The sequence below is a fragment of the Ovis aries genome, chromosome 22 (assembly GCF_016772045.2).
Source record: "Ovis aries strain OAR_USU_Benz2616 breed Rambouillet chromosome 22, ARS-UI_Ramb_v3.0, whole genome shotgun sequence".
Lineage (NCBI taxonomy): Eukaryota > Metazoa > Chordata > Mammalia > Artiodactyla > Bovidae > Ovis > Ovis aries.
Genome location: NC_056075.1, coordinates 13,995,882 through 14,020,528, shown reverse-complemented (window position 1 = coordinate 14,020,528; position 24,647 = coordinate 13,995,882). Strand labels below are relative to the sequence as shown.

The 24,647-nt window shown below is 42.7% G+C and overlaps 1 protein-coding gene across 11 annotated transcripts in view; it reads right to left on the bottom strand.

The window, feature by feature from the left end:
* Positions 1-20,823, bottom strand: part of EXOC6 (exocyst complex component 6) — a 190,444-nt gene extending 169,621 nt beyond the window's left edge. For 4 of the 11 annotated variants that reach the window (XM_027960386.2, XM_027960387.2, XM_060405016.1 and 1 more), the window contains exon 1: positions 6,688-6,813. In XM_027960386.2, coding sequence (XP_027816187.1) covers positions 6,688-6,788 — 101 coding nt within the window. In that variant the 5' untranslated portion in view covers positions 6,789-6,813. Of the gene's footprint in view, positions 1-6,213; positions 6,319-6,687; positions 6,814-20,611 lie in introns of those variants that run through there. The other 7 variants (XM_060405010.1, XM_060405012.1, XM_060405015.1 and 4 more) reach the window with 3 other exon arrangements.
* Between the last annotated feature and the right edge of the window lie 3,824 nt (positions 20,824-24,647).

The window sequence follows — 24,647 nt, the reverse complement described above, 5'->3', positions numbered from 1 at the left end:
AAGAGGAACATTTTATAATGTAAAAGAGTCAATCAATCGAAAATATATACCAAGTATCACTATGAACAAAGCTAGCGGAGATGATGGAATTCCAGCTGAGCCATTTCAAATCCTAAAAGATGATGCTGTGAAAGTGATGCACTCAATATGCCAGCAAATTTGGAAAACTCAGCAATGGCCACAGGACTGGAAAAGGTCTGTTTTCATTCCAATCCCAAAGAAAGGCAATGCCAAAGAATGCTCAAACCACTACACAATTGCACTCACTTCACATGCTAGCAAGTAATGCTCAAAATTCTCCAAGCTAGACTTTAACAGTACGTGAACAAAGAACTTCTAGATGTTCACGCTGGATTTAGAAAAGGCAGAGGAACCAGAGATCAAATTGCCAACATCCACTGGATAATAGAAAAAGCAAAAATGAAAAAATAAAAAAAAATTTTAAAAAACAAGAAAAAGCAAGGGAATTCCAGAAAACACCTACTTCTACTTCACTGACTACACTAAATCCTCTGACTGTGTGAGTCACAACAAACTGTATAAAATTCTTAAAAGATGGGAATACTAGACCACCTTACCTGCCTCCTGAGTAACCTGTATGCAGGTCCAGAAGTAACAATTAGAACCAGAAATGGAACAATGGACTGGTTCCAAGCTGGGAAAAGAGTACATCAAGAGTGTATATTGTCACCCTGCTTATTTAACTTATATGCAGAATTCATCATGTGAAATGCCAGGCTGGATGAAGCACAAGCTGAATCAAGATTGCCAGGAGAAATATCAATACCCTCAGATATGCAGATGACACCAACCCATGGCAGAAAGTGAAGAGGAGCTAAAGAGCCTCTTGACGAAAGAGGGGAGTGAAAAAATTGGCTTAAAACTAAACATTAAAAAAACCAAGATCATGGCATCCAGTCCCATCACTACATGGCAAATAGATGGGGAAATAATGGAAACAGTGACACACTTTATTTTCTTGGGCTCCAAAATCACTCTGAATGGTGACTGCAGCCACGAAATTAAGACACTTTCTCCTTGAAAGAAAAGTTATGACAAACCTAGACAGCATATTAAAAAGCAGAGACATTACTTTGTCAACAAAGGTCTGTCTAGTCAAGGCTATGGTTTTTCCAGTAGTCATGCATGGATGTGACAGCTGGACCATAAAGAAGGCTGAGCACTGAAGAATTGATGCCTTTGAACTGTGGTGTTGAAGAAGACCCTTGTGAGTCCCCTGGACTGCAAGGAGATCAAACCAGTCAATCCTGAAGGAAACCAACCCTGAATATTCATTGGAAGGACTGATGCTGAAGCTGAAGATCCAATACTTTGGCCACCTGATGCGAAGAACTGACTCATTGGAAAAGACCCTGGTGCTGGGAAAGACTGAGGGCAGGAGGAGAAGGAGGCAACAGAGGACGAGATGGTTGGATGGTATCACTGACTCAATGGATACGAGTTTGAGCAAACTCAGGGAGATGGTGAAGGACAGGGAAGCCTGGCATGCTGCAGTCCACGGGGTCACGAAGCATCAGACACAACTGAGCGACTGAACAACAACAACAAATACGCCTTTACGGGCTTCCCCAATGCCTCAGCACAGAGTCAGACACGACTGAAGTGACTTAGCAATGCCTCAGCAGTAAAGAATCTACCTGCAATGCAGGAGAGTCGAGAGATGCAGGTATGATCCCTGGGAAGGGAGTTCCCCTGAGGAAGGAAATGGCAACTTACTCCAATATTCTTGTGTGAAAATCCCCATGGACAGAGGAGCCAAAGGAACACAAAGAGTCAGACACACCGAGCAAACACACGCACCTAAAAACAGAGCCCCAAATACATGAAGCAAAAGCTACCCATTGCCCAATAATGGACAGAACAACAAGTAAAAGATCAAAAGGGAAGTAGAAGACCCGAACAACTATAACCTAATGAGACCTGAGAGACGCCTATAGCATCTTCCACCCAGTAACATCAGCATACACACTCTTCTGAAGTGAACAGGTAACATTTTCCAGGACAGACCACATGTTAGGCTGTAAAACAAGCCTAAGTGAATTTAAAAGGACTGAAATCATACAAAATATGATCTCTGACCAAATACAATGAAATTATGCATTAGTAACAGAAAGGCATTTGAGAAATTCACAAATGTGTTGAAATTTAACAATGTATTTCTAAGTAACCAATGACTCAAAGAACAAATCACAAAGAAAATTTTAAAAATACTTTGAAAAGAATAAAAATGAAAACACACAATACCAAAACTTATGAGATGATGTTAAAGTTGATAAAACTGACAAACTTTTAGCTGGACTGACTAAGAAAAAGAGAGACACAAATTACTAAAATCAAGAGTAAAAGAGGGACTTTCCTGATGGTCCAGTGGTTAAGACTCCGATTCCCAAAGCAAGAGGCCCAGGTTCAATCCCTAGTCAGGGAACTAGATTCCGTATGCCACAACTAAGTCTCTCACAGCCAAAGAAATAAATAGAAAAGAGTAAAAGAAAAGTCAGTACCACCAGTCTTACAGAAATAAAAAAGGTTATAAGGGAATGCTATGAACAGTTCTGTGATTCCCAGGTGGCTCAGTGTTAAAGAATCTGCCTGGCAAGCAAGAAATGTGGATTTGACCCCTGAGTCAGGAAGATCTCCTGGAGAAGGAAATGGCAACCCACTTCAGTATTCTTGCTTGGGAAATCCCATGGACAGAGGAGACTGGTGGGCTACAGTCCATGGGGTCACAGAAGAGTCAGACTGAGCACACACACACACATGAACCATTTTATACGAACAACCTGATAACCTAGACAAAATGTACAAATTTCTAAAATGACACAAGCTACCAAAACTGATGCAGTAAGAACAGAAAATCAAAACAGACTTGTTATAACAAGAGACTGATCAATAATCAGAAACCTTCCAAGAAAGAAAAGCTAGAGGGTTTTAGTGACAAATTCTACCATCTATTTAAAGAAAAATTAACACTATTCCTACACGAAGTCTTCCAAAGAGCAGGAGAGTAGGGACACTCCTCACTCATTCTATTAGGCCAGCTTTATTCTGATATCAAAGCCAGCTGAAGACATCACAAAAAAAGAAAACTAGGTACCAATATCCCCTGTGAATACAGATGTAAAAACACTCAATAAAATATTAGCAAGCTGAATCCAACATGTTAAAAAGATTATACTCTGTGACCATATGGGATTTATTACAGGAATGTAAGAGTGATTCAGCATTACACACATATATGCATAAATATGTTACAGCGCATATATAAAGGGAGAAATAAAAACACATTCATCTCAACTGAGGAACACTAACCAATAATAAGGTATTGCTCTCATACCAAAACCAAAGACATCACCAGAAAACAAAAGACAAATAGCTCTTATGAATATACATGCAAAAATCCTAAACAAGATACTAACAAATAGAATCTGAGAAGACTCTTGAGAGTCCCTTGGACTGCAAGGAGATCCAACCAGTCCATTCTGAAGGCAATCAGTCCTAAGTGTTCATTGGAAGGACTGATGCTAAAGCTGAAACTCCAATACTTTGGCCACCTCAGGAGAAGAGTTGCCTCACTGGAAAAGACTCTGATGCTGGGAGGGGTTGGGGGCAGGAGGAAAGGGTGACAACAGAGGATGAGATGGCTGGATGGCATCACCGACTCGATGGACGCGAGTTTGAGTGAACTCCGGGAGTTGGTGATGGACAGGGAGGCCTGGCGTGCTGCGATTCATGGGGTCGCAAAGAACCGGGCACAATGGAGCGACTGAACATATAAAAAATGATTACACACTATGACCAAGTGGGATTAATTCCAAAAATGCAAGGTGATTTATATCTGAAAATCAATATTAAACACCATTGTGATATGATAAGGGACAAAATCCACATGATCATCTCAACAGATGCAGAAAAAGCATCCGAAAAATTCAACACTCCTTCATAGTAAAAACACTTGACAAACTAGAAGGGAATAATCTCAACCTGAAAAACAGCATCTATGAAATTCCCACTGCAGTATACACAGAGCGTGAGTTATTTCACAACTTCACCAACACATCATATGGTCAGTCTTTTTAATCTTTATTTTTTACTTTTATTTTTATTTTTGGCTGCACTTAGAGGCGTGCGGGGTCTAAGTTCCCTGACCAGGGACTGAACCCGGCCCAGCAGTGAAAGCACACAGTCCTAACCACCAGACCACCAGGGAATTCCCTACTTTTTTTTTTTTTAACCTTCTTGAGACATTTAAATTTTCCCATAATAAGTTTTGTTGTTTTTTTTTTAAATTTTAGTGTTAGCATTTCACTCAGTGAAACCTCAGGAATAAAACAGCATTGGCTTAATCTCTGTTCAAGAGAAAGGAATGCTAGCAGTGCCTTCCATGTGTGTGTGCAGGGCCTGCTTGCAAATGAGAGATGACAAGTGTATATATAGATTAAGTATGAGTCAGTGTAGTTCACTAAAGAAAAGAGTGTGGGTTTCAACAAAGTGAGTAGGCGATACAAATGTCACCAGCAAAACAGAATGATAACACCACCAATACATATATTCTATTTGTTACAAAAATCTCAGTGTACAGTTGACCCTGAAACAATGAGGGGATCAGGGCCGAGAACCTTTCATGCGGTGAAAAATCCACATATAACTTATTGTCCATACAATGGGTTCTTCTATACCCCAGGTTCGGCATTCCCAGACGCAACCAACTGCGGATCGTGTAGTATCACAAAAATAGGTATGTATTTTTTCTATTTGGCCGAGCCACCAGACTTTCTGGATCTTAGTTCCCCCCACCAGGGGTCAACCAGGCCCCCAACTCCTCCCCCAGCAGTGAGAGTACAGAAGTTCCCACAGTTGTTGCTGTTTAGTCACTAAATTGTGTCTGGCCCTTTTGGGATCCCATAGACTGTAGCCCACCAGGTTCCTCTGTCCATGGGATTTCCCAAGCAAGAATACTGGAATGTGCTGTCATTTCCTTCTCGGGGATAATTTAGACCCAGGATCTTCCTCAACCTGAGTCTCTTGCGTCTCCTGCACTGGCAGGCAGATTCCTTACCACTGTATTTACTATTAAAAAATTACAGGTATAAGTGAATTCACACAGTTCAAATCCATATTGTTCAAGTCAGCTGTAGCTAACATTTTTCTTCTAAGTTAATTTCACCTGCTTTCAATGATCCCCCCAGTACATTTTCTCAAGAAGAAGCACCTCCTTCCTAATCAATACTATTTTCAAAAATGGACTGTTGTAATAACTATACCACACACTATACTTTCAGTTTCACCATGCAGTGAGGAAAACAAAGCTTCCTTTAAATGTATGAGCTCAACTTTCATTAGCAAATGCAGTTTTATGAAAAGTGTTATACTGAAAAATTAAGGAAATGAACTAATCATATTTATACCACAGAGGGACCTTCATGTGACAAAACTGTATCATGTGCCTACCACATTCTTAGGCATACAGGAGTGAACAAATAGGCAAGGTCTCTAAATTCCTGGGCTTTCTGGGTATCTAAACACGTACCCCTCCCCTGTCTACAAATTTAAAAATCGAGGTCCAGAGAAGATAAATGTTTTTTGCCCACGACCGCACACTTCATCAGTGCTAAGACTAGTGTAAACCAAGAATCCAGTTCTTTGTAGTCTCAAGGGCAAGGTGGATTTACATCACAACTGGTTTCACTTTGTACTACAACCACAGGTCCACATAACGACAAAAGCACAGTGAGTCCCAAGTTCCCTAAGTGAATAATAATTTCATTATCATCACACCGAAAAATGAAGCCTTATATTTAAAGGCCACTCATTCTTGAAGAAAGTGGCTAACACTCTAATGGATCATTAGAGTGCCTGGGTTTACTAGGGCAATAGACAGTCTGGAATAGTCATTGTTCTTGTACTATTTTTAAACGACGGAGATTCTTTTAAAAAATAAACGGGGAAATGCATGCAAAATTAAACATTCGCGAACAAATAAAAGCTTCCCAGACTCCAGAGAGGCTTGCCGGGCGAGCGCACGGTCGCGATCAGTCACATCAGCGCGTTCCTGAGCGTCGGCTCCTCCCCTCCCGCCCACGCTCCCTCCTCGCCCACTCGGGCGGCGCGGGAGTATAGAGAATGGTGCCGGCGACTCCCGCTCAATTTCAATTCTCCCACGCCCTCAGCCGCCCAGCGCGTCAGCGCTTCCACCTGCGCGCGAGTCGGCACCTCTGTCCCGCCGTCTGCCGGCGTTCACCTTCGTCCCGGGCACGCCCGAGGCGGAGCCGCCCTCAGCCCCGGAGCGCTGCGCGAGCCAGGAAACCCCAAGCGCGTTCTCGAGACCCCAGGCCCGGGCCGGGGCAGGGCGGGGCGGGGCGTCGAAAACGGGGCGGTGCCTCGACTCCCGGGGTCATAGGCGCCGTGGCAGCCACACCCTCCAGCTGCGCAGTGACAGCTCCCGCGGCGGAGGGGGGCCGCGCGGACAGGTGCAGTCGCCCGTGCCGCCCCGCCCCGGTCCCGGCTCAGGTCCTGGCCTGCCGCGCCTCGGCCCCCGCCCGGCCGCCCGCCTCCTCGCGCACCACCTGTCGGGCCGCTTCGCGCGCGGCCGACGGCGGAAAACCCGCCCGCTTCCTGACGAGCGGCCGAAGGGGGCAGCCAGAGATCCCGAGAGGATGAGAGCTTTACCGGAGGGTGGGCCCCACGCAGGCGGTGTCTGTGCTCTGGATCTCCTGCAAGATCCGCTCGTGCTCTGGGACGGTGCCCGGACCTTCGCCGATCTCCGCCATCTTGGCTGGAAGCTGAGGAGCCGGCGAGGCGCGGCGCCGCGCGGACCGCGGGGGCGAGCAACCTGTGGCGCGAGCGCGAGGAGGCGGGGAAAGGGGCGGGGCGAGCGGGGAAAGGGGCGGGGCGGGCGGCGTTGGGGCGCGTGGAAGGCCGCGCACGGGCGCGCGACCGGGTCCCTGTCCCCACACCTGAGGGAGGCCCAGGTGCTGCCGGGTGCTGTGCGGAGTGGAAACGGGTCACCTCCAACTCTCGCCCGGCACTGGCCCCTAGTTGCTGTGTAGTACTTGACCCTGCTTTAAAAGCATAGATCCCTGTATTCTGTGTGCAGACCCTGTGCTAGCACTTGGGATTCTTTGGTAATGAGGGAGGTCGACAATAAAGGCTACGGGAATGTTTAACGAGGAGGCATGGGTGGTGGAGATTCAGAGAAACGAAAACTCAAGAAAAGCAAAATGGTGTGTGGGAGTAAGATTTGTTTTAGGAATGAACCAAGAAGAACCCAGCTGGCGAAAAAGGACGACCGCTCTGAGTGGATTCCTGTTCCTGCCCACGGGAAGTTCACAGAGGCCAGTCTACTTGGAATAAATTATAAGCGCCAGAAAAAGTAAATGACGTAAAACGAAGACATTTTATGACAAAGATACAAGAGAGACCCAGTGAAGTGAGTGATTTCATGCCAAAGTCCTTGAACCCAAGTGCCCCCAAGTTGCTGTGGCTGGGATGAAGCCACACTTTCCAGAGGCACTGGGGGAGAATTTATTTGCTTATGTATTTCAGCTTCCAGAGGCCACCCACATTCTTTGGCTCATAGCCCCCTTCCTCAGTCTTTCAAGTCAGAAATTTTGCATCTCTCTGACCATTTTTCTATAGTCATATTTCCCTCTGACTCTGACCTAGGCCAGAAAAGATTTTCTGCTTTTAAGGACCCATGGCATTAGGTTCGACACAACTATAATTCTGGACAATCTTCTATCTCAAGGTCTTAACATTAGTCATACCTGCAATATCCCTTTTGTCATGTAAGGTAATACATTTACAGATTCCAAGGACTAGATTGTGGACATTTAGGGGGAACTATTATTCTGCCTACCTCTTAGTAAGGTCCCAATAAACTTTACTAACATATAAAAATGTCCTTCTTCCTATTAATCTGAAAGTTCTGTCCTCCTTGGAAATTTCAATTCAAATTTAATCTCCTTCGTAAAGATTTCCCTAAGGAATCAGGTGGCTCAGGGGTAAAGACTCCACCTGTCAATACAGGAGATGCAGGTTTGATCCCTGGGTCAGGAAGATCCCCTGGAAACAGAAATGGCTACCCACTCCAGTGTCCTTGCCTAGAGAATTCCAGGGACAGAGGGACCTGGTGGGCTATAGTCCATGGGTGTCACAAAAGAGCCAGATACAACTTTGCTGGGAGCCAGCACGAGGAGTCCCGCCCATGGCAAAGGTCATGAGGTTAAGGGGCCTGACAGGCAAAGGCGAGTTGGGCCTTAAGGGAGCCTCGCTGGATCTGCTCGTGCATCTGCCCCAAAACCAGAGTCTGCCTGCCTTACTACATTGTGCTTTTCACCTACTTTTCTGACATTAATAGGGGGCTGTCCCCCCAACACCTTTTTCTGGAAAAAGTTAATTTAGAGCTTTTAGATTCTAAGTCTCCTGGGCATAATACAAGTGCTTCAATCCAAAAACCCCTCTGATGGCTTCCTAGCCTGCCTGCAGGACTCTTACAGCTGCGCATGTGATTGTTTGCGGCCTTCCGACAGCGAGAGGCACAGGAAGCTTAAAACATCCTAGGAATGTAGGGGCTTCCAAGGAGTCAAAATCATTAGAACAGGACTGATTAAGGGTTTCATTTGTTGAGCCAATACTTGCTGCCAAATTTTCATATCTTTTATTTGTTGATATAGTTGGTATGTAGAAAAAACAGGTAGTAGTCATGGCATTAGCAACATTAGATCTTTAAGTACTTCCTTGGTTATAACCCACTGCACCTTTGTTCTACAGGAATATAACTTTCTTTAGTACTTTGAGGGTGATGCAGATTAAAGAAAAAATACTTCAAGGCCAAAAGAGTTTTCTGGTTGATAGACATTTATCTAGGAAAAGAGCCATAAAAATGTTAACAGGCCCCTGGCCAGAAGATGATGTAAAACCATCTGGGACCTTTTGTATATGGGAAGGTATGCAAAAAGAAAGCCTGGTCTCAATAAGGGTCAGGACTGCTGCCCCTGCATAACTCTGCATATTCCATTATTTCTTTATGTACAACTTGGGGTATATAAGCTGCTTTTGAAAATAAAGTTGTGGGTCTGGCACTGATGCTTGGCTCCCCCATGTCATTCTTTTCTCCCTTTTCCGGCTGAATTGCCATCTGGAGCACAGAGGCTCTCCATGTCTACTTATTTGCCCTGGCTTCTAAGACCCACGAGAGAGGGAGCCCAAGGCGGGGCACCCTCCACTATTCAAGTGGGCACCAGTGGCCTACGTAGATGGTGCAAGTTCCTTGTCTTGGAACTTTATTGGTTTTCCACATAAATCAAGTTATTCAGCCTCTTTTCTCCACTAATTTTCCGACTACACTATTCTTCCCTAATCTCTCTTTATATTTCCAAATAAATGGTTTTTCCTCACTGACTCCATCCCTGCTTAGAATTCCCTGGATCCACCGGGGCTGGACCCCGCACAACTTAGCTACTAAGCAACAGCAACAAGAAGGAATCACAAAACCTTCTCACTGACTCTAGGTTTAAGTTAGCCCATTTACCCACTCTACCAACAACTGTTTTAATAGTGAGCACTTTTTTTGATTAGTTCTTTCTTATAATTTGAATTTTGTTTGTTTTTGTACAGTTGCCACTCACAGGACAAAAACCCATGGCTGACTTCAGTGCAGGCTAAAAAGAAAGACCAAGAAAGCTCTGCTACATCCACGTGTCTGTTCTACCAAGAAACCCTATCACAAGCCTGTTTCCACTGTCTCTCTCTTTTTTTTTTTTTTTTTTTTACCATACTGGGCGGCCTGTAGGATCTTAGTTCCCTAATCAGAGATCTAACCGACATCCCTGCAGAGTCTCTTAACCACTGGGCTACCAGGGAAGTCCCTGTCTCCACTGTCTTCATAGTACAAGAGAACCCAGATCTTCCCTGGGAAATCTCACTTCCTCAAGCTGTGAAAACATACAGAAATAAAAATCTCTTCCCAAGTCCACCCGCACTTTCATATCATGTTAAGGTCCTTAAGTTCAGAGTTGTCCCCCTTTCGTTTTAGCTTTCCAATTTCTTATAGTTCCTCCTAGAGTTCTGCACGTGGCTGAGAGAAAGCTGGAGGGGTCTTAAAACCAGACAATGCTGAAGTTCTGAAGCCACTGAAAAGAGCTCAGGATGACTTAGAAAGGGGTTCTAAACAGATCTGAGCATACGGCCAGAGTTGAATTGATCCATTATTGGTAACAATCGGAAATTAGAACAATATCAAATTGTAAAAAGTTAGTTTCTTCAAACTTGATCTTTATATAGTTGACAATAAATATCACATCTTATAATGTGGTATATTCAGTTGCCTTTATAGAAATCTGAAACATAAACAGAAAAGGTTACCTCAAATTCCCTGAGGTTCACCATCAGAGTTTCACCGCAAGAAACGATACTTACAGGCTTTTGTTAGAGGGTATATAGTTTATATATACATATAAACTTCACCCATTCCTCTGGTTATTTAAAATTTTACTCTTGGGTCAAGTCAAATCCCTGTACCCAGACCCCAGCATTTTGGCCCTTCCCCCAGTTGCTTTTTATTGAGTAGTAAGAAAAACAAATTTTTTTCTTGGTAGACTGAGTCTTCAATTGCTGAGGCACCACCACCCGGTGTTAGCACATCTGAGATGCAGGTTCAGCTCTTGAGAGGGAAAAATAAACCTTTTGAAAACTGAACCTGAAACCAAACATAAGATCTGAGGACAAATTTTATGATGTCCTACAAAAAGAACAGAGAGCCAGTTCTCTCTGCAGGAAAAGGCAGGCTATCTTAGATGATCAGCAGGACCAGAATTCATTGCTCTAAAGAGTAAAGCACGGTGAGGAGAGAAGGACACATGACAGAAGCCAGCTTCTTACTTGGCGATCAGCTTCTAATGGGGCATTTCTTTCCAGTGTTCATTATCCAGACCTTTCCCTCTTCTCTTCTCCAACCCTGATGCAATCTATCCAAACCCAGCTGTAAATACCCTTGCCCTGGGAAGCCAACCGTACATACTCCTCACTCCTGACCTGTTTCAACACCTGCCCATAGGGATTACCTCAGCATTAAGTAGCAGTCTCTTCCCCTTAATTCAAGTTAAGATGGAAGGAAGTTCATTTACCACGTCTTCTAAAACAGCTCCAGCTGGTTCCCTCTGTGACTTCTGGTAGATCCGTTAGTACTTGAAGTTTTTTGGTAAGAATTTAAAGTTTAATGTCCTAAACAGCTCACTGTGTAAATTTTAATTATGGACGTAGATATAACATGCACTTTAATGTGAAAAAAGGCCTAAAGTGCTACATATCTAGGGACTTCTCTGGTGGTCCAGTCAGTGGATAAGAATCTGCCTTCCAGCGCAGGGGGTGTGAGTTTGATCAGGGAACTAAGATTCCATATGCTACAGAGCAACTAAGTCTGCACATGGCAACTACTAAGCCCTGATGTCACAACTGGAGAGTCCACGCAATGGAAGACTCTGCATGATACCACAAAGAGCCCACACACCACAGCTAAGACCTGATACAGCCAAATAAATATTTTTAAAAATAAAGTGCTACATTTCTAAAAGTCTCCAAAATAAAGAATTTCAGCTATAAACCAAAATAATCTTAATAGCTATTTACTGAGCACTATTTTCTAAACTTTTTATATTATCTAATTTGACCCTTACTAATTGAATTCATAATTTTATTGGTAATTAAGTTAGTACTAATTTTACTAAAATCTAATTTCAGCCTTTGGGGTACTCTTGCTATTTCCAATTTAATTTGGAGAAACTGAGACTTAAAGAGATTAAGTCGCTTGGCCAAGGCCACACAGCTAGTGAGTTAGAGAAGATGGAGTTAATAAGCTGTTCTTGCTTTTCCTGTTAATAAAAAAGTCAGATATGAAAACTGTTCTGATATTGTTTTACCCAAGGACTGTCAGTCTGGTCTGAGGAGGCTGGGGATAGTAGGGCACACTGGAAGATTGCACATGTTTGGTGAGTTAGTTGGGGAGCAGTGGATATTGATTTCCAGAAATCCACCCAAAATTTCTCTTCAGGACTCCTGGGAGGGAAAAAATACCAGGAGGACTGACAGAGCAGGAGATGTACTCTGTGTCCAGCAGGAAACTAATCAGCAAAGTAAGGGTTTCATCTGTAAACAAAATCTTAGTCACTAAGAGCTTATACTCTGAGCCACTTGTCTACAGACTAATAACCAACCTTGGGAAAGCCCCTCCCTCAGAAGGAGGCTATAGAAAGTTGCTGCCCTGGTCTGGCATTTAAATGGGTTCAAATTCCAATTCATATCTTACTAAATGTGGGACTCTCTGTAAAAGGACTTAACTTGTCTTTGCTTCAGTTTCTTTAAATGTGAATTGGAAGCAATAAAAGTCCCTAGCTTACCAAGTGGTGTGGGAATTAAAGAAGATGTGCTCCTGTGTGCTTAGTCGCTCAGTTGCATCCAATTCCTTGTGACCCCATGGACTATAGCCCACCAGGCTTCCCTGTCCATGGGATTCTCCAGGCAAGAATATTGGAGTAGGTTGCCATTTCCTCCTCCAGGGAAGCTTTGCAACCTAGAGATCAAACCCACATTTCCCGCATCTCCTGCATTGGCAGGCAGATTCTTTACCAAAGCATAATATAATATATCCTTTACCATTTATTAGGCAATCCACTCCAGTACTATCGCCTGGAAAATCCCATGGACAGAGGAGCCTGGTAGGCTACAGCCCATGGGGTCGCAAAGAGTCGGACACGACTGAGCAACTTCACTTTCTTTCTTTCACCATCTATTATATTAAAGAAGATAATATATGTATAATGTTTAGTCCAGAGCTCATTCAACATGAAGCATTGGAGGCGAGGATTATCTGACATTTGTTATTCAACAAAAAAAGCCCAGAATTTAGCTTCCTCTTTGGTAAAATAAAAATAAAAAACAGACACAATAACGTTCCTTTTTCTCTAATCATTAACAAAATAGCCTAATTTTGTATTCAGAGCTCTCTGAACCTGAACTGCATTTTTTCTCTGAATGCTTGATTGGTAGAAACTGTCTGAAAGTTGTTCTTATTGTGGAGAGGGAGCCAGGACCTTGTCTTTAGGTTAGAGTCTTGGCTCTGGATCTACTTTAGCGAGCCCTCTGGATCTTGCTTCTAAGTCAAGTGCCTCTTTGTTGTCCTTGGAAACGATGCTCATCTCCTGAGACACACATCATGGTGGCAAACAAATCGTTGAGTCTGTCTTCATTTCCAGGCACAGGGACAATGTCTGTATTGTTCACCACCAGCCCAGTTACTATTTGTTAAATGAATAATCCACATGCAAATAATACTTCTCATGTTATATTGTTGTAAAAGCATGTTTCATGAGGTAGGGTATATCTCCACAGAGAGTCCCTTCCTCATTCCTAGGAACCCTATATCAGACTTCCTGATCTTTAACCTCTTGAGAATTTGCTATTATCATTGAGATGTTTCTTAAAGACTTTAAGAGCCTTTGCTACATAACTGCAGAACTTTATCAAAATGCAGAACACAGGGTAGTCTTTATCGGCTCTAATCAATTAAGCCTTCCCTTTTAGCCACTCTTTGGAGAATGCCTTGACAACTGCGTTCCTCTAGCTTCTACCTTGGTACAGTGACCCCAAGTGGCCACAGTCTGTAAGTGCAAGAGAATGTGAACAAAGCCCTGCCAGGTCTGGGAGGATTCCTTCCTGCTGAAAAACTGTGTCCAGGAATCCGTTCCATATCCCATAGGGGAGAACAATAGAAGGAAACCTGAAATTGAAGCCAAATAAAATCAGTTTTTATGAAATATGGGCTGGTCCTCAAAGAAGTTCAAAAGTAATTAGCCCCAGGTTGTCTTCATTCAACAGCTGCTTTTATGCAAAGCTTGCTGTGTGCCAGGTTCTGTGCTAAGCTTTCAGACAGAACTGGCTCATCCATGTGGGGCTGAAGAAGTTGCTCTTGGGCTAATACTCTGCCATCACCATCCTTTGGACAAGGGGGACTCCATCTTCATTTCGCATTGGTCCTGTAAATTATATTACTAGTCCTGCCCTCAGAATGATGTCCACAAAGCACCATTAACTTGCTCATCTCAAAGCTAAACATTTTAAAGTCCACTGAGCAATTAAAGAGCAATAGTATTTCCTTTGAATTCTACTCTCTCTCTCTTTCATCTCTCCCCAACAACCCCCAGAACTGGCTTATAAAACGAACTATTTTCTCTTCTCTTTCCTTCTCATTGCTGTGTTTTTTAAAAATTATTATTCCTTATCCTGTTCAGTGCAACATCTCCTTTCCTCACTCTTTCCTCATTTAGCTTTCCTTCATTGCCTGTTGCCCTTTCTGCTTCTCCTCTCACTTGTCCTATTTCTGTTTCTCCTCTCAGCAAAAAGGATTTAGAAATGTAACTAATGTAACGAAATGATAATAACAGCTGATATTTACTCCCTGGTCGCTTTCAAAATAGCATCCCTGGACCTCCCTATCCTTCACCCTGATTTGTTATTCTTCATAGAATTTATTACTGGTTTTTAATCTATTTTTAGCTCTCTTCACTAAAATGTCAGCTCCCTGGGAGCAGGGAATTCCCTGATAGAGCAGGGAATTTGCTGTATCAACAAGACTACTGACCATCCTTGACCACTGTCTGCCACATTGGAGATGCTCCATAAATATTTATTTACTGAATGAAGGACTGAGCATTGTATGGCTCATGTATGAGCCGCTACATTAAATACACTGAATGACTAATTTGTGTAAGCCTTCTAATAGTTCTTTCTATAAGTATAGAGGCAAAATTTGAACTGGCTCCAGAGCCCATTCATTTAACTGTAAATAAATGAAACTGTCTCCCTGCTTGGAATACTTTGTTCTCAAAAAAAAAAAAAAATTTAATTTCTCTCTAGTGTTTCCCTGAAGATCAAACAGCTAACAGAATCATTTAAGTATTCAGTGAAAATTTGGCAACTACATAGCCCACCGTCATCAGGAACCCCAGGCTTTCCTGGGGTGCTGCAGACATAGCAGGCCTCATTCATAATTAGGCCCTCAGTTATTCCTAAACCATTTCTTTGTATTCCATTTTATAAACACAACATTCAGTACACTACCCCACTCCCGTAAGACATTAGATGAGGTCATGATATTACATTAGCATCAAATATAAGCCTTAGTAAATAGGATTTTGAAAAAGGGATACCTCTCTCCCTTAAATATTTGCAACCAAAATAAAACTTACATTATTCAGTATTTCCCACCTGCTCAGAATTTCAAAATGTCATGAATGCTCATTTACCTTAACACTCTTAAGTATATATTACATTATGCTGAAATATATATCCCAGTGTAAATTAAATATAAATAATTGCTAACATTTACCAAGCATTTACAATGTGCTAGGCTGGTATTGTGCTAAACACTTCATATACATTAATCATTTGATATAGGTTTTATTATAATCCCCATTTTGTAGTTTTAGAAACTAAGGCCATAATCAAACAACTAATACATGCTATACCTTTGATATTAATCAATGTATTTAATGAAATAAGATTTTGTGGAAATCTTACATTTCTGAAGATAAAAACAGCAAGAGCATCCTCGAATTCTGCAGCTGAATATAACCAGTTATATTTTTTAGAATGTCATCCTAAGATTTTATTGCGTTTACAGTTTAGGTTGTTGGTGTTTTGTGGTTGTTGCTTTAATGTTTCCTTTCCTAAAAGCATGTTATCTTCATTCTTAAAAACATTAAAGTCAAAGAAACTACAATATCCTGTTTGCTCTTAAACTGGTAAAACTCCACGCTCAGCTTTTGGAAGAGAGCCCAAGAGAGTCTGTGAGTACAAGTATAAAACAATTATGTTATCATAAAACAATTGCAAAAATTTCTTCTGGTACGTCATCATGTACAATTCCCTTTTCCTCCTATTTTTCCCAGCCCTCAGCAGGGCTTTCTTTGGACACCTCCTCTTTTTCTACCTCCCACTAACACTGCACTTCTCTTCACTCTCTTTATCTCAGTCTCAGCTCTCGCCAAACATTTCTGAACTCAAATCGGTTCAGACATGTTACAATTTCAGGACCTGTTCTAGGAGGCTAAGAGCAGACCTGAAGGACCCCATGAAGCATCATGAGCCCAGGCTATATCCAGGTGTGAGAGGATATCCATGGGGCGCAATTCTCACGAGGGAGGCTTGGCAGCTTGAAGCTCTAGCATCAATATGTTAGCATCCTGCTACTGTGCTGTCCTAAGACCGTAGCCACCAGCACAGTTTCACCAGAACCACCCTCAACATGATGATTCATATAACCACTACCAATGCACTGGAATTGATATACTAGTTGAAAACTATTAACTGTGCTTGTTCAAGGCAGCTGGTAATACTGGATAAGGCCCAACAAAGTATTAGTCTGATAAATTCTTAAAGCATGGCTCCAGACAGCCATTAAGCCTACCAGGGACAGGAACGGCCCCTAGAGGGAGCAGCTGGCAAGAAGCTGGGCATGTTTAGGCCAAATAGAGGAATTGGAGTAAAAATCATAAAACCAAATGAGAAAATCTAGTGGAAATTACCATATGGTGGTAACATGATAAAAAAACAGTGATGCCCAGGGCAAAAAGGATTAGGACAGCAAAACTAATTTCAGACCCCACCTGCTCATGAGTTTCAGCCTACCAAGAATCTGTCAGCCAGATTTTGAATGCCCAAAGCAAAGCCAAGCTAGGACAACTAGGGTACTAGCAGTAGATCTTTCTTTACACTTCTCTCTTTTCTTTGAAATTCAGTCACTGTCCACATGTCTAACATCAAATACCGCTTCTCCACCAATTCAATTATTAGAGCTGCCTGATATATCTTTATTGGGTATTTCATTGGCAATACAAATAAGCCATGGAAAAATATAATGTCTCAGCTCCCCCTAAAACTATCTCTCCTTTAAACTTAATACTGCAGGCAGTGGTCTCATTTCACACATAGATGGAAACAAACACAGGATCTCAGGATCATCTGATCCTTTTCCACTTTTCCACCAAAACAGAAAGAAGACCAAAGGAGCTGACCCAAAAGCCCAGTGGGGAAGTCAGGCAGGAGACAGGATGGGCCACCTGGGAGAAGCCTGCTCTTGGAGCAGCCTTGTATGATATCAGGAGGTAGGGGGAAGGAAGTCTGGGCAGGTGAAAGAGACGATGGCCACTGACAATGCTGGATGACTTGAGTCCCAACCTCAGCAACTCGCTCACGACTCCTCAGCGGAGGAGACTCATTCTCTCAGATGATGGTGAGGCTGAGATGACAGGAAGGGCTGTGGAGCCATTTTTAAATAGGACTCTGCTATGGGTTTTGAGTCCCTGAGCTCTCTGAGCTCACCCTGTTAGAGAAAACCCTGATCTAACCCTGATCTGAACACTGACCTCAGAAACAAGGTGGGCAGGGAGATGAAGCTAACTAACAGTTTGGGATTTTACAACAGAAAATGTCTGCGGGAAAATGCCTTTCTTTTGTGACATGGAAGAACAACTAGGAGAGCTCTTGGGTGTTTTCTCTCCCTCAGTTTCCACGTACGGGGTTTCTCCCCTGCATTCCCAGCCTCATCTTCTTAATGTCCTAACCTTGCCTTCACTGTCGCTCCACAAGGCCTCAGAGTAGGTCAGTCTCCCTCCAGCCAAACTGGTCAGTCTCCCTTCAGCCAAACTCCTTTTCCACCCTCTCTGCCTTTAGAACTTGTAACTATTCAAATCTATTCAAATACTTCTGCCTTTTCTTATTCCCTGAAATGATGACTTTCTCTCTGGACTACCTTTTTTCCTTTGTCTTGTAAGACCATCATTATCTCAGAAACTCATACAAATTAGTTCAACAAATATTTGTCTAGCTACTGTATGTCAAGTATGGTAGAAGCTTCTGCAGAGGATACTGAGATATAAATAGATATAGTGCCCTCAGGAATCTTTAGCCTGAAAATGGTTATAGCACAAAATACATGTGAGCCTACATGCACCCAAATGAGTCAGAATAAATGCCCTGAATTCTTTGGGGCTTCAAAGGATGAAGCACTCACCTGTGGTTGATGGATCAGAGAGGCTTCACAGAAGAAAGAATATTTGAGCTGTGCCTTGCAAGATGGGCTGGATTTTGGCAGACAGAAGTAAGAGTGCAATTTAATAAAGAAAAGGAACCATAAGAACCAGAAGGAAGAAAATCTCAGGGCATATTATCAAACAGTAAACACTCCAGTTTGGCCAAAATGTAAGTCCTGTCTTTATTTTCCAACCCTCATATTTGGCCACATGAGCTGATATGCTACATAAGAGGAATGGACCAGAATAGGTGACGTTGGAATATCAATAACATCCATAGGGAAGTGCTGAAAGGCAAATGCCAGCCCAAGAAGTCTTCATCGCATCAATGATTACAGCAATTGTTTAGGAAAAGCAATTTTGGTGAATACTGTCTCAATTAAAGGTTTGTTAGGGGACTTCCCTGGCAGTCCAGTGGCTAAGACTCCATGCTCCCAATGCAGGGGGCCCGGGTTCGACCTCTGGTCAGGGACTAGATCCCACACGCTGCAACTAAAGATCCTGCACGCCACAACAGAGACTGAAGATCCCGCACGCCACAACTAAGACCCAGTACACAAGGCTCAGATGGTAAAAACCCGCCTGCAGTGCAAGAGACATGGGTTTGATCCCTGGGTCGGAAAGCTCTCCTACAGAAGTGGCAAGCCACTCCAGTATTCTCACCTGGAGAATTCCATGGACAGAGAAGCCTGATGGGCTGCAGTCCATGTAGTCATACAGAGTCAGAGCTCTTTGTGAAGCTAACAGTGGGCATTCCAGGTCCACTGGTGCTGACAGGCAGCACGTGGAGAAAATATGTGTGCAGTGTCTGCTCTTGTGATGATGGGAGAGTGCTGTGACTGCCAGATCTAAACCGACTCTTTCCTTTAGGAGACCTAGTACAAGACCCAGGACATTAACCCTCAGAACAGAAGGTAGGACACATCCAAGAACCAAAACAAGAAGTCAGGGCCAGTACCAGAGCAAGACTACCTGATAGTTTCAAGGATGGATGAAGCCTGTAGATATTGGCCAGGGTTGAGAGACCAGGGGAGAGATGTAGAGAGGATCAGGGGTTGAAGACTAAGGGCTCTGAAGCAGTAATGGCAGCAGAGGCAGCAGTAATTAACACATGTCCAGGCTTCCCTGGTGGCTCAGATGGTAAAGAGTCCACCTGCAATGCAAGAGACCCGGGTTCAAACCCTGGATCTGGAAGATCCCCTGGAGAAGGGAAATGCTACTTACTCCAGTATTCTTGCCTGGAGAATTCCATGGACAGAGGAGCCTGGAGGGCTACAGTCCATGGGGTCACATAGAGTCAATCACAGCTAACACTTTCACTTTTTCAGGCTTTATTCCCCTCTCGTGTTTCCCTCTAGACTTCTGACCTGGCGCAGATGCACAAGTTTTAGAAGGTGCTGGTACAGCATAAAGTATGTTCCACTTGGAAAAAGTTACCAAGTCTCCCATTAATGAAAAGCTTTGGTTTTTTCTACCTGCTGAATAGGATAAAAAGCACCTGCCCTTATTCATGGATGTTCATGATGCTCAGATAAAATGAAGGTAAAACTCATGAAGGTATAAGTTATAAATGGAGTTGTAATTATTTTTCTACTGTACCTACATATGGATAATTCAAGAATCAACCAACAAATACCAATAGCTTCCAATTCCCCCAACCCTACCCTAGGCCCTTTGGAAAGATTCAGGATACATTTAATGCAAAATCAAATTTAAATTCAGATTTAAACATATCTGCTCCTGGATCTTTCTGAGACTAAAAAGACAACACCAAAAAAAAACAAACAAACAATCCTTTCACTTAATCTACAAATATTAGTCAACAAATATTTATTGACTGTCACTATCACAGTCAGAGATTGCCGTCCTGTTCCCATGCTGATAAGTGTCAGATACAAGCAGACAGTCAAAAAGAATTAAATTTTTTAAACCGCGCATTTAACACAGAGATATATGGTCTTTCATTTTAATTCTGTCCTTGAACTATGCAAATTAATCCCCATCTTACCAAAGAAACTATTTTTCAATCTCATGTAGAAATAAAAAATACATATGCGAGAGCAGCAACAACAGAAATAAGCATTCTGTGTTTTTTTCCTACAATTCACACCCACATCCACTCAAATATAAATGAGTTTCAGTGATACGACTAATTGTTCTCTGTATTTTTCACTAAGCAGTATCTTAGAGAAAACAAGTGAAACCTGATGTAAATAAGATGGAATATCTATTTGGAATTGGCATGCAGCCCTTTTTGATCACTTGAAAGTCATTTCTATTTTTTAACCTTGTGGTGATGAATCATGAAACAAATATAATACAAACAATGTGGATAATTTATTCACCGTCATTTCTCTAAGGATAAAACTTTGATATTAGGTATATATAGAATTGCAATCATTTCTCAAAATTATTTTTTATTGATATAGAGAAAAGTATAAAAAGACATGAATAAGACTACTTTATCACCACCAAAGAAGAAACAGCAACACATAAAGGAGCCCTACCTTAAAGTAGCTTCAATGGGCAGCTCAAAAGACTGAATCTCAGCCAGGACATTCTCATAGGTTTGATCTGGGTCTTCTTCCAACATTGCTCCTGATTTTCCAACTGCAGACATCATATTTTCTTAATGTAAGACAGTACTTTATAAGAGAAATGTAGTTGTATTATAATTATGACAGGGTCTCTCTGTCCAGCCAGAGTAGCAGCAAAAACTGAGCTCACTGTCTGACTTCATGCTATCAAAATCCTTGCTTCCAAGAATGTTGCACAGCTGTTGCTGTCTTGTCTCTACTTATAACATTTTACTTATTATTAACCTTGACACAGTTCAGAAAGTTCCTGCCTGATGCCTGCTGTACTTATTTACTTGTTTCTCAAATACAGTAACCGCAAACTTTGATAGGAATTAGAACAATTACATTATAAAAAGCTATGAAAGACAATTGACTTGTTGGGGCACATATTTTAATGTTGTTTATGCTAAGTATGTGATTAAAGTTACACTCTCAGTTATTCTTGCAACTCTACCCTTGTTCCCACGAACTCAAAAAAATAACAACAGCAGCAAGAAAAAACCGTCCTCTCGGATATGATTTTGAGGTCACTGGGCAAGCACTTTGGTCCCCTATCTCTTTCATTTCTCCACACTCTTCACTGCTGGGTGAAGTTCCACCATGATGGAGCCATTCCTTTTTTTTTTTTCTGTCTTCTGTTCTAATACAAATGCTCCTGGAAGTGGTTGTATTTTAATCCTTATCGATTCTTTATGCCTGACTGTGAGTGAGTTTGCTAGACCCCTTTGATGGGAAGGGCAACAGCATGAAGATGCCAGGAGGTTGAAGAGGGCTGGTTGCTGCTGAGAGGAAGAATGCATGCAAGTAGTAGAGGCCTAAAACATCAAGGAAAAATGCGGACAACAGATAGCCCCAGGTAGGCCTAAAAAGCTAAATAGGTACAAATTCCCATTACAATTTGTGCCAGATCATCCTCAGTTCTGAGTTTAACCTCATGATTTCTCGCCCAATACCACAAAGTGCATATTTAAAGGAACGAACAGGTACTTCCCCAGTGGTTCAGTGGTGAAGAGTCCACGCTTCCACTGCGGGTAGCGGGGGTTCACTCCCTGGTCAGGAAACCAAGATCCCGCATTCCACATGCCATGCAGCCAAAATAAATAGAGGGATGAGTAGTGACAGGCTTCCATAGGAGTCTATTTTTTTAAGTTTTTATCAGACATGTTAATAATACTGTGAAAAGAAATTGAAATTCTTTCTCCTCAAAATGTACTGTTCATGTAATCAGAAAGCATATCAATTGCATCAGTTCTTCACCTCTCCCTACATCCATACCCTTGCCAGTGCCTCACCAAGTGTCCCTTAATGCTCCAAGACTTTGGGCTTAGCCCTGCAACTCCTGCTGGCCGATGATAGATGAGCCGAGGTGACAGTACTTGAGCTCTAAGCCTAGGTTTTGCAAACATGTTTCTCTTTGCCCTCTTACACCTCTGCCATCGCCTGAGAAATACATGTCCTGGCTAGCCTGCTGGTCCAAGGAGGTGGAGAGGTGCATGAAGCAGCGCCATCCCCATGAATCCACACAACTGCAGGGAGACGCGCGTTTTCCCATCCAGCTGCAGCATCTGATACAGAGCTGCTCACCCCAGCCTGGGCCAGAACAGCCGTGCCTGACGTACCCACATACCCACAGACACAGGGAGAATAGCGAATGATGGTTCTTTGCAGCCACTAAGTGATGGATTATACGAAGCAATAGCAAACCAATGCAGCATTCTTCCCATCAATCCCACCAACAGGCTCAACTCTTAAACCCTAGTTTTCCTCCTTGGCAGAAGGGAAGAAATGCACCAGGAATATGTCATACACCATTCCCTCCAAGAGGAAGTAATCATGGCCTCCTTCAAGACCTGACCCAAAACAGTAACTTTCTGTCTGTGTTAAAATCATTTACGTGCAAGGTTTTAAACTTATGGACTTCCCTGGTGGCTCAGACGGTAAAGCGTCTGCCTACAATGCGGGAGACCCGGGTTGGATCCCTGGGTTGGGAAGATACCCTGGAGAAAGAAATGGCACCCCATTCCAGTACTCTTGCCTGGAGAATCCCATGGCTGGAGGAGCCTGGTAGGCTACAGTCCATGGGGTCGCAAAGAGTCAGACACGACTGAGCGACTTCACTTCCACTTCTCACTTTAAATTTATACCAAATTATCAGATTATCTAAAAGCAGAATGTCTATTTGATTTGTATTTGTATTTCTTACAACACTTAATGCATTGCCCTGTAGATGCTCAAGAAACGCTCAGTGAATGAATGAAAGTTTTGAAAGCAAAACTACAGGCTAAGGAGTATTTCTGCCTTATGAGGATGTGTTTGGTCCAAATGATGCAAAAAGATGAGACTCCCAGATAGAATTGATCAGACTCTGAGAATACATAAATTCATGATGGGAACTCATTCTGGTGGTAAGAGAGTGTCGGTCATCACTTTATTATATTGTAGAGAACAAACACATAGGTAAGGCCACATACTCAAGAACATATACCTTGACTTTTATCCCCACATAACGCAAATTTTTATTTTTAAAATTTTCAAACTTACAGAAGAATTACAAGAAGAATACCATGAACAGTCAGATAACCTTCCTCTGATTCATCCATTGTTAACACTTTGCTACATTTGCTTTCTTCTTTTCTCTTTGTTTACTCAAGGGGATTCAGTAATGTAGGCATATGCTTTTAATACAAATAGTGATAAAATTGTGTTAATTTAAATAGAGTATTTTTAGAACAATGTTATACTGTAAAGTAGTATAATTAACAAACCACAATAGCTTTGACTCATAGTCACTGCCCGACCCTGTTCCTTACAGCATAGCGCTATTATTCTCTTCCTGTATAGCCAACCCCACCAGGAAACTCAAAGTCTTCCATCCTCTTGGCTTGGTTGCCTCCATCCGCCCCTCAGCTCTCCCCATACCTCCTCGACTCCCACCCGGCTCTCTTCTGCTCCTCCCACTTCGGTTAAGTGAATTTTTTCTCTGCCTCTTACTTTCTTCTAAACCTTGTAAGACGCAGGCTACAACTTCCTGTTTCCACTGACTAAACCAGCATCTTCCTTTTATTCAAAACTTTCCTTGAGTGCCATTTCCTGCCGGAAGTCAGCACAGATTGAATGAACAGAAGAGAATCTCCTCCCCAGAGAAACAGTCAGGAAAACAACCTCCCCTACCCCATAGCGCTGACAACAAATTCACCAAATAAGGAAAAGAAAAGGAGGTAATGGAAAAATTTTAAACAGCCATATTCCAAGATACCCATAAAAGAGAACGGGGAGTATGACAGGAATGTTCCCAGTCTCAACCTTTAGCCCCACCTCCCAGCTGCAGCTCAGACTCTTCCACTACTCTCTGGAGTCAAGTCTGACCACTGACGGGAGACAAGTTCGTAGCTCTAGGCCAGTGACTCTCACTGGGTGATCCTGTCTTCTCCCAACCATAGGGTAATGCCTGGAGACATTTTTGACTGTCTCAAGCTGAAGGTGGGTTGGAATCCAGTGAGCAGAGGCTAGAGTTTCTGCTAAATGCACAGTACAGTCCCCCACAGCAAAGAATTATCTAGCCCCAAATGCCAGTAGTGCTGAGGTTGGGAAATCTAGCTCCAGCTGGATCTTGGGGACATGCCACCAGGCTATGCCCTGATCCTGGGCCCCTCTGTAAGTTTTATTTTTTTCCTTCTCTGTGACTGAGTCTTTGTTTTATTAATCTGCTAAGAACCCTCTAGAATTAGAAACTGACTCTTCTTTAAAAAGTAACTTTATTAATAAAAAAAAAAAAAATCTCGGTCAGTTTTTTGCATCCCTCCCTCACCAAAACTGGAACCCCACCTCCTAACTCTGCACTGGAACCACCAATGGGAAACATTATGCTCCTGGGTGTCATTGGCACAGGTGCCCCTTTTGCAATTTGCAGTCCCTTGGAAATACCTGGTAGCCTGGGGGCAAGGCAGGGGTGGCCAAAAGGCAG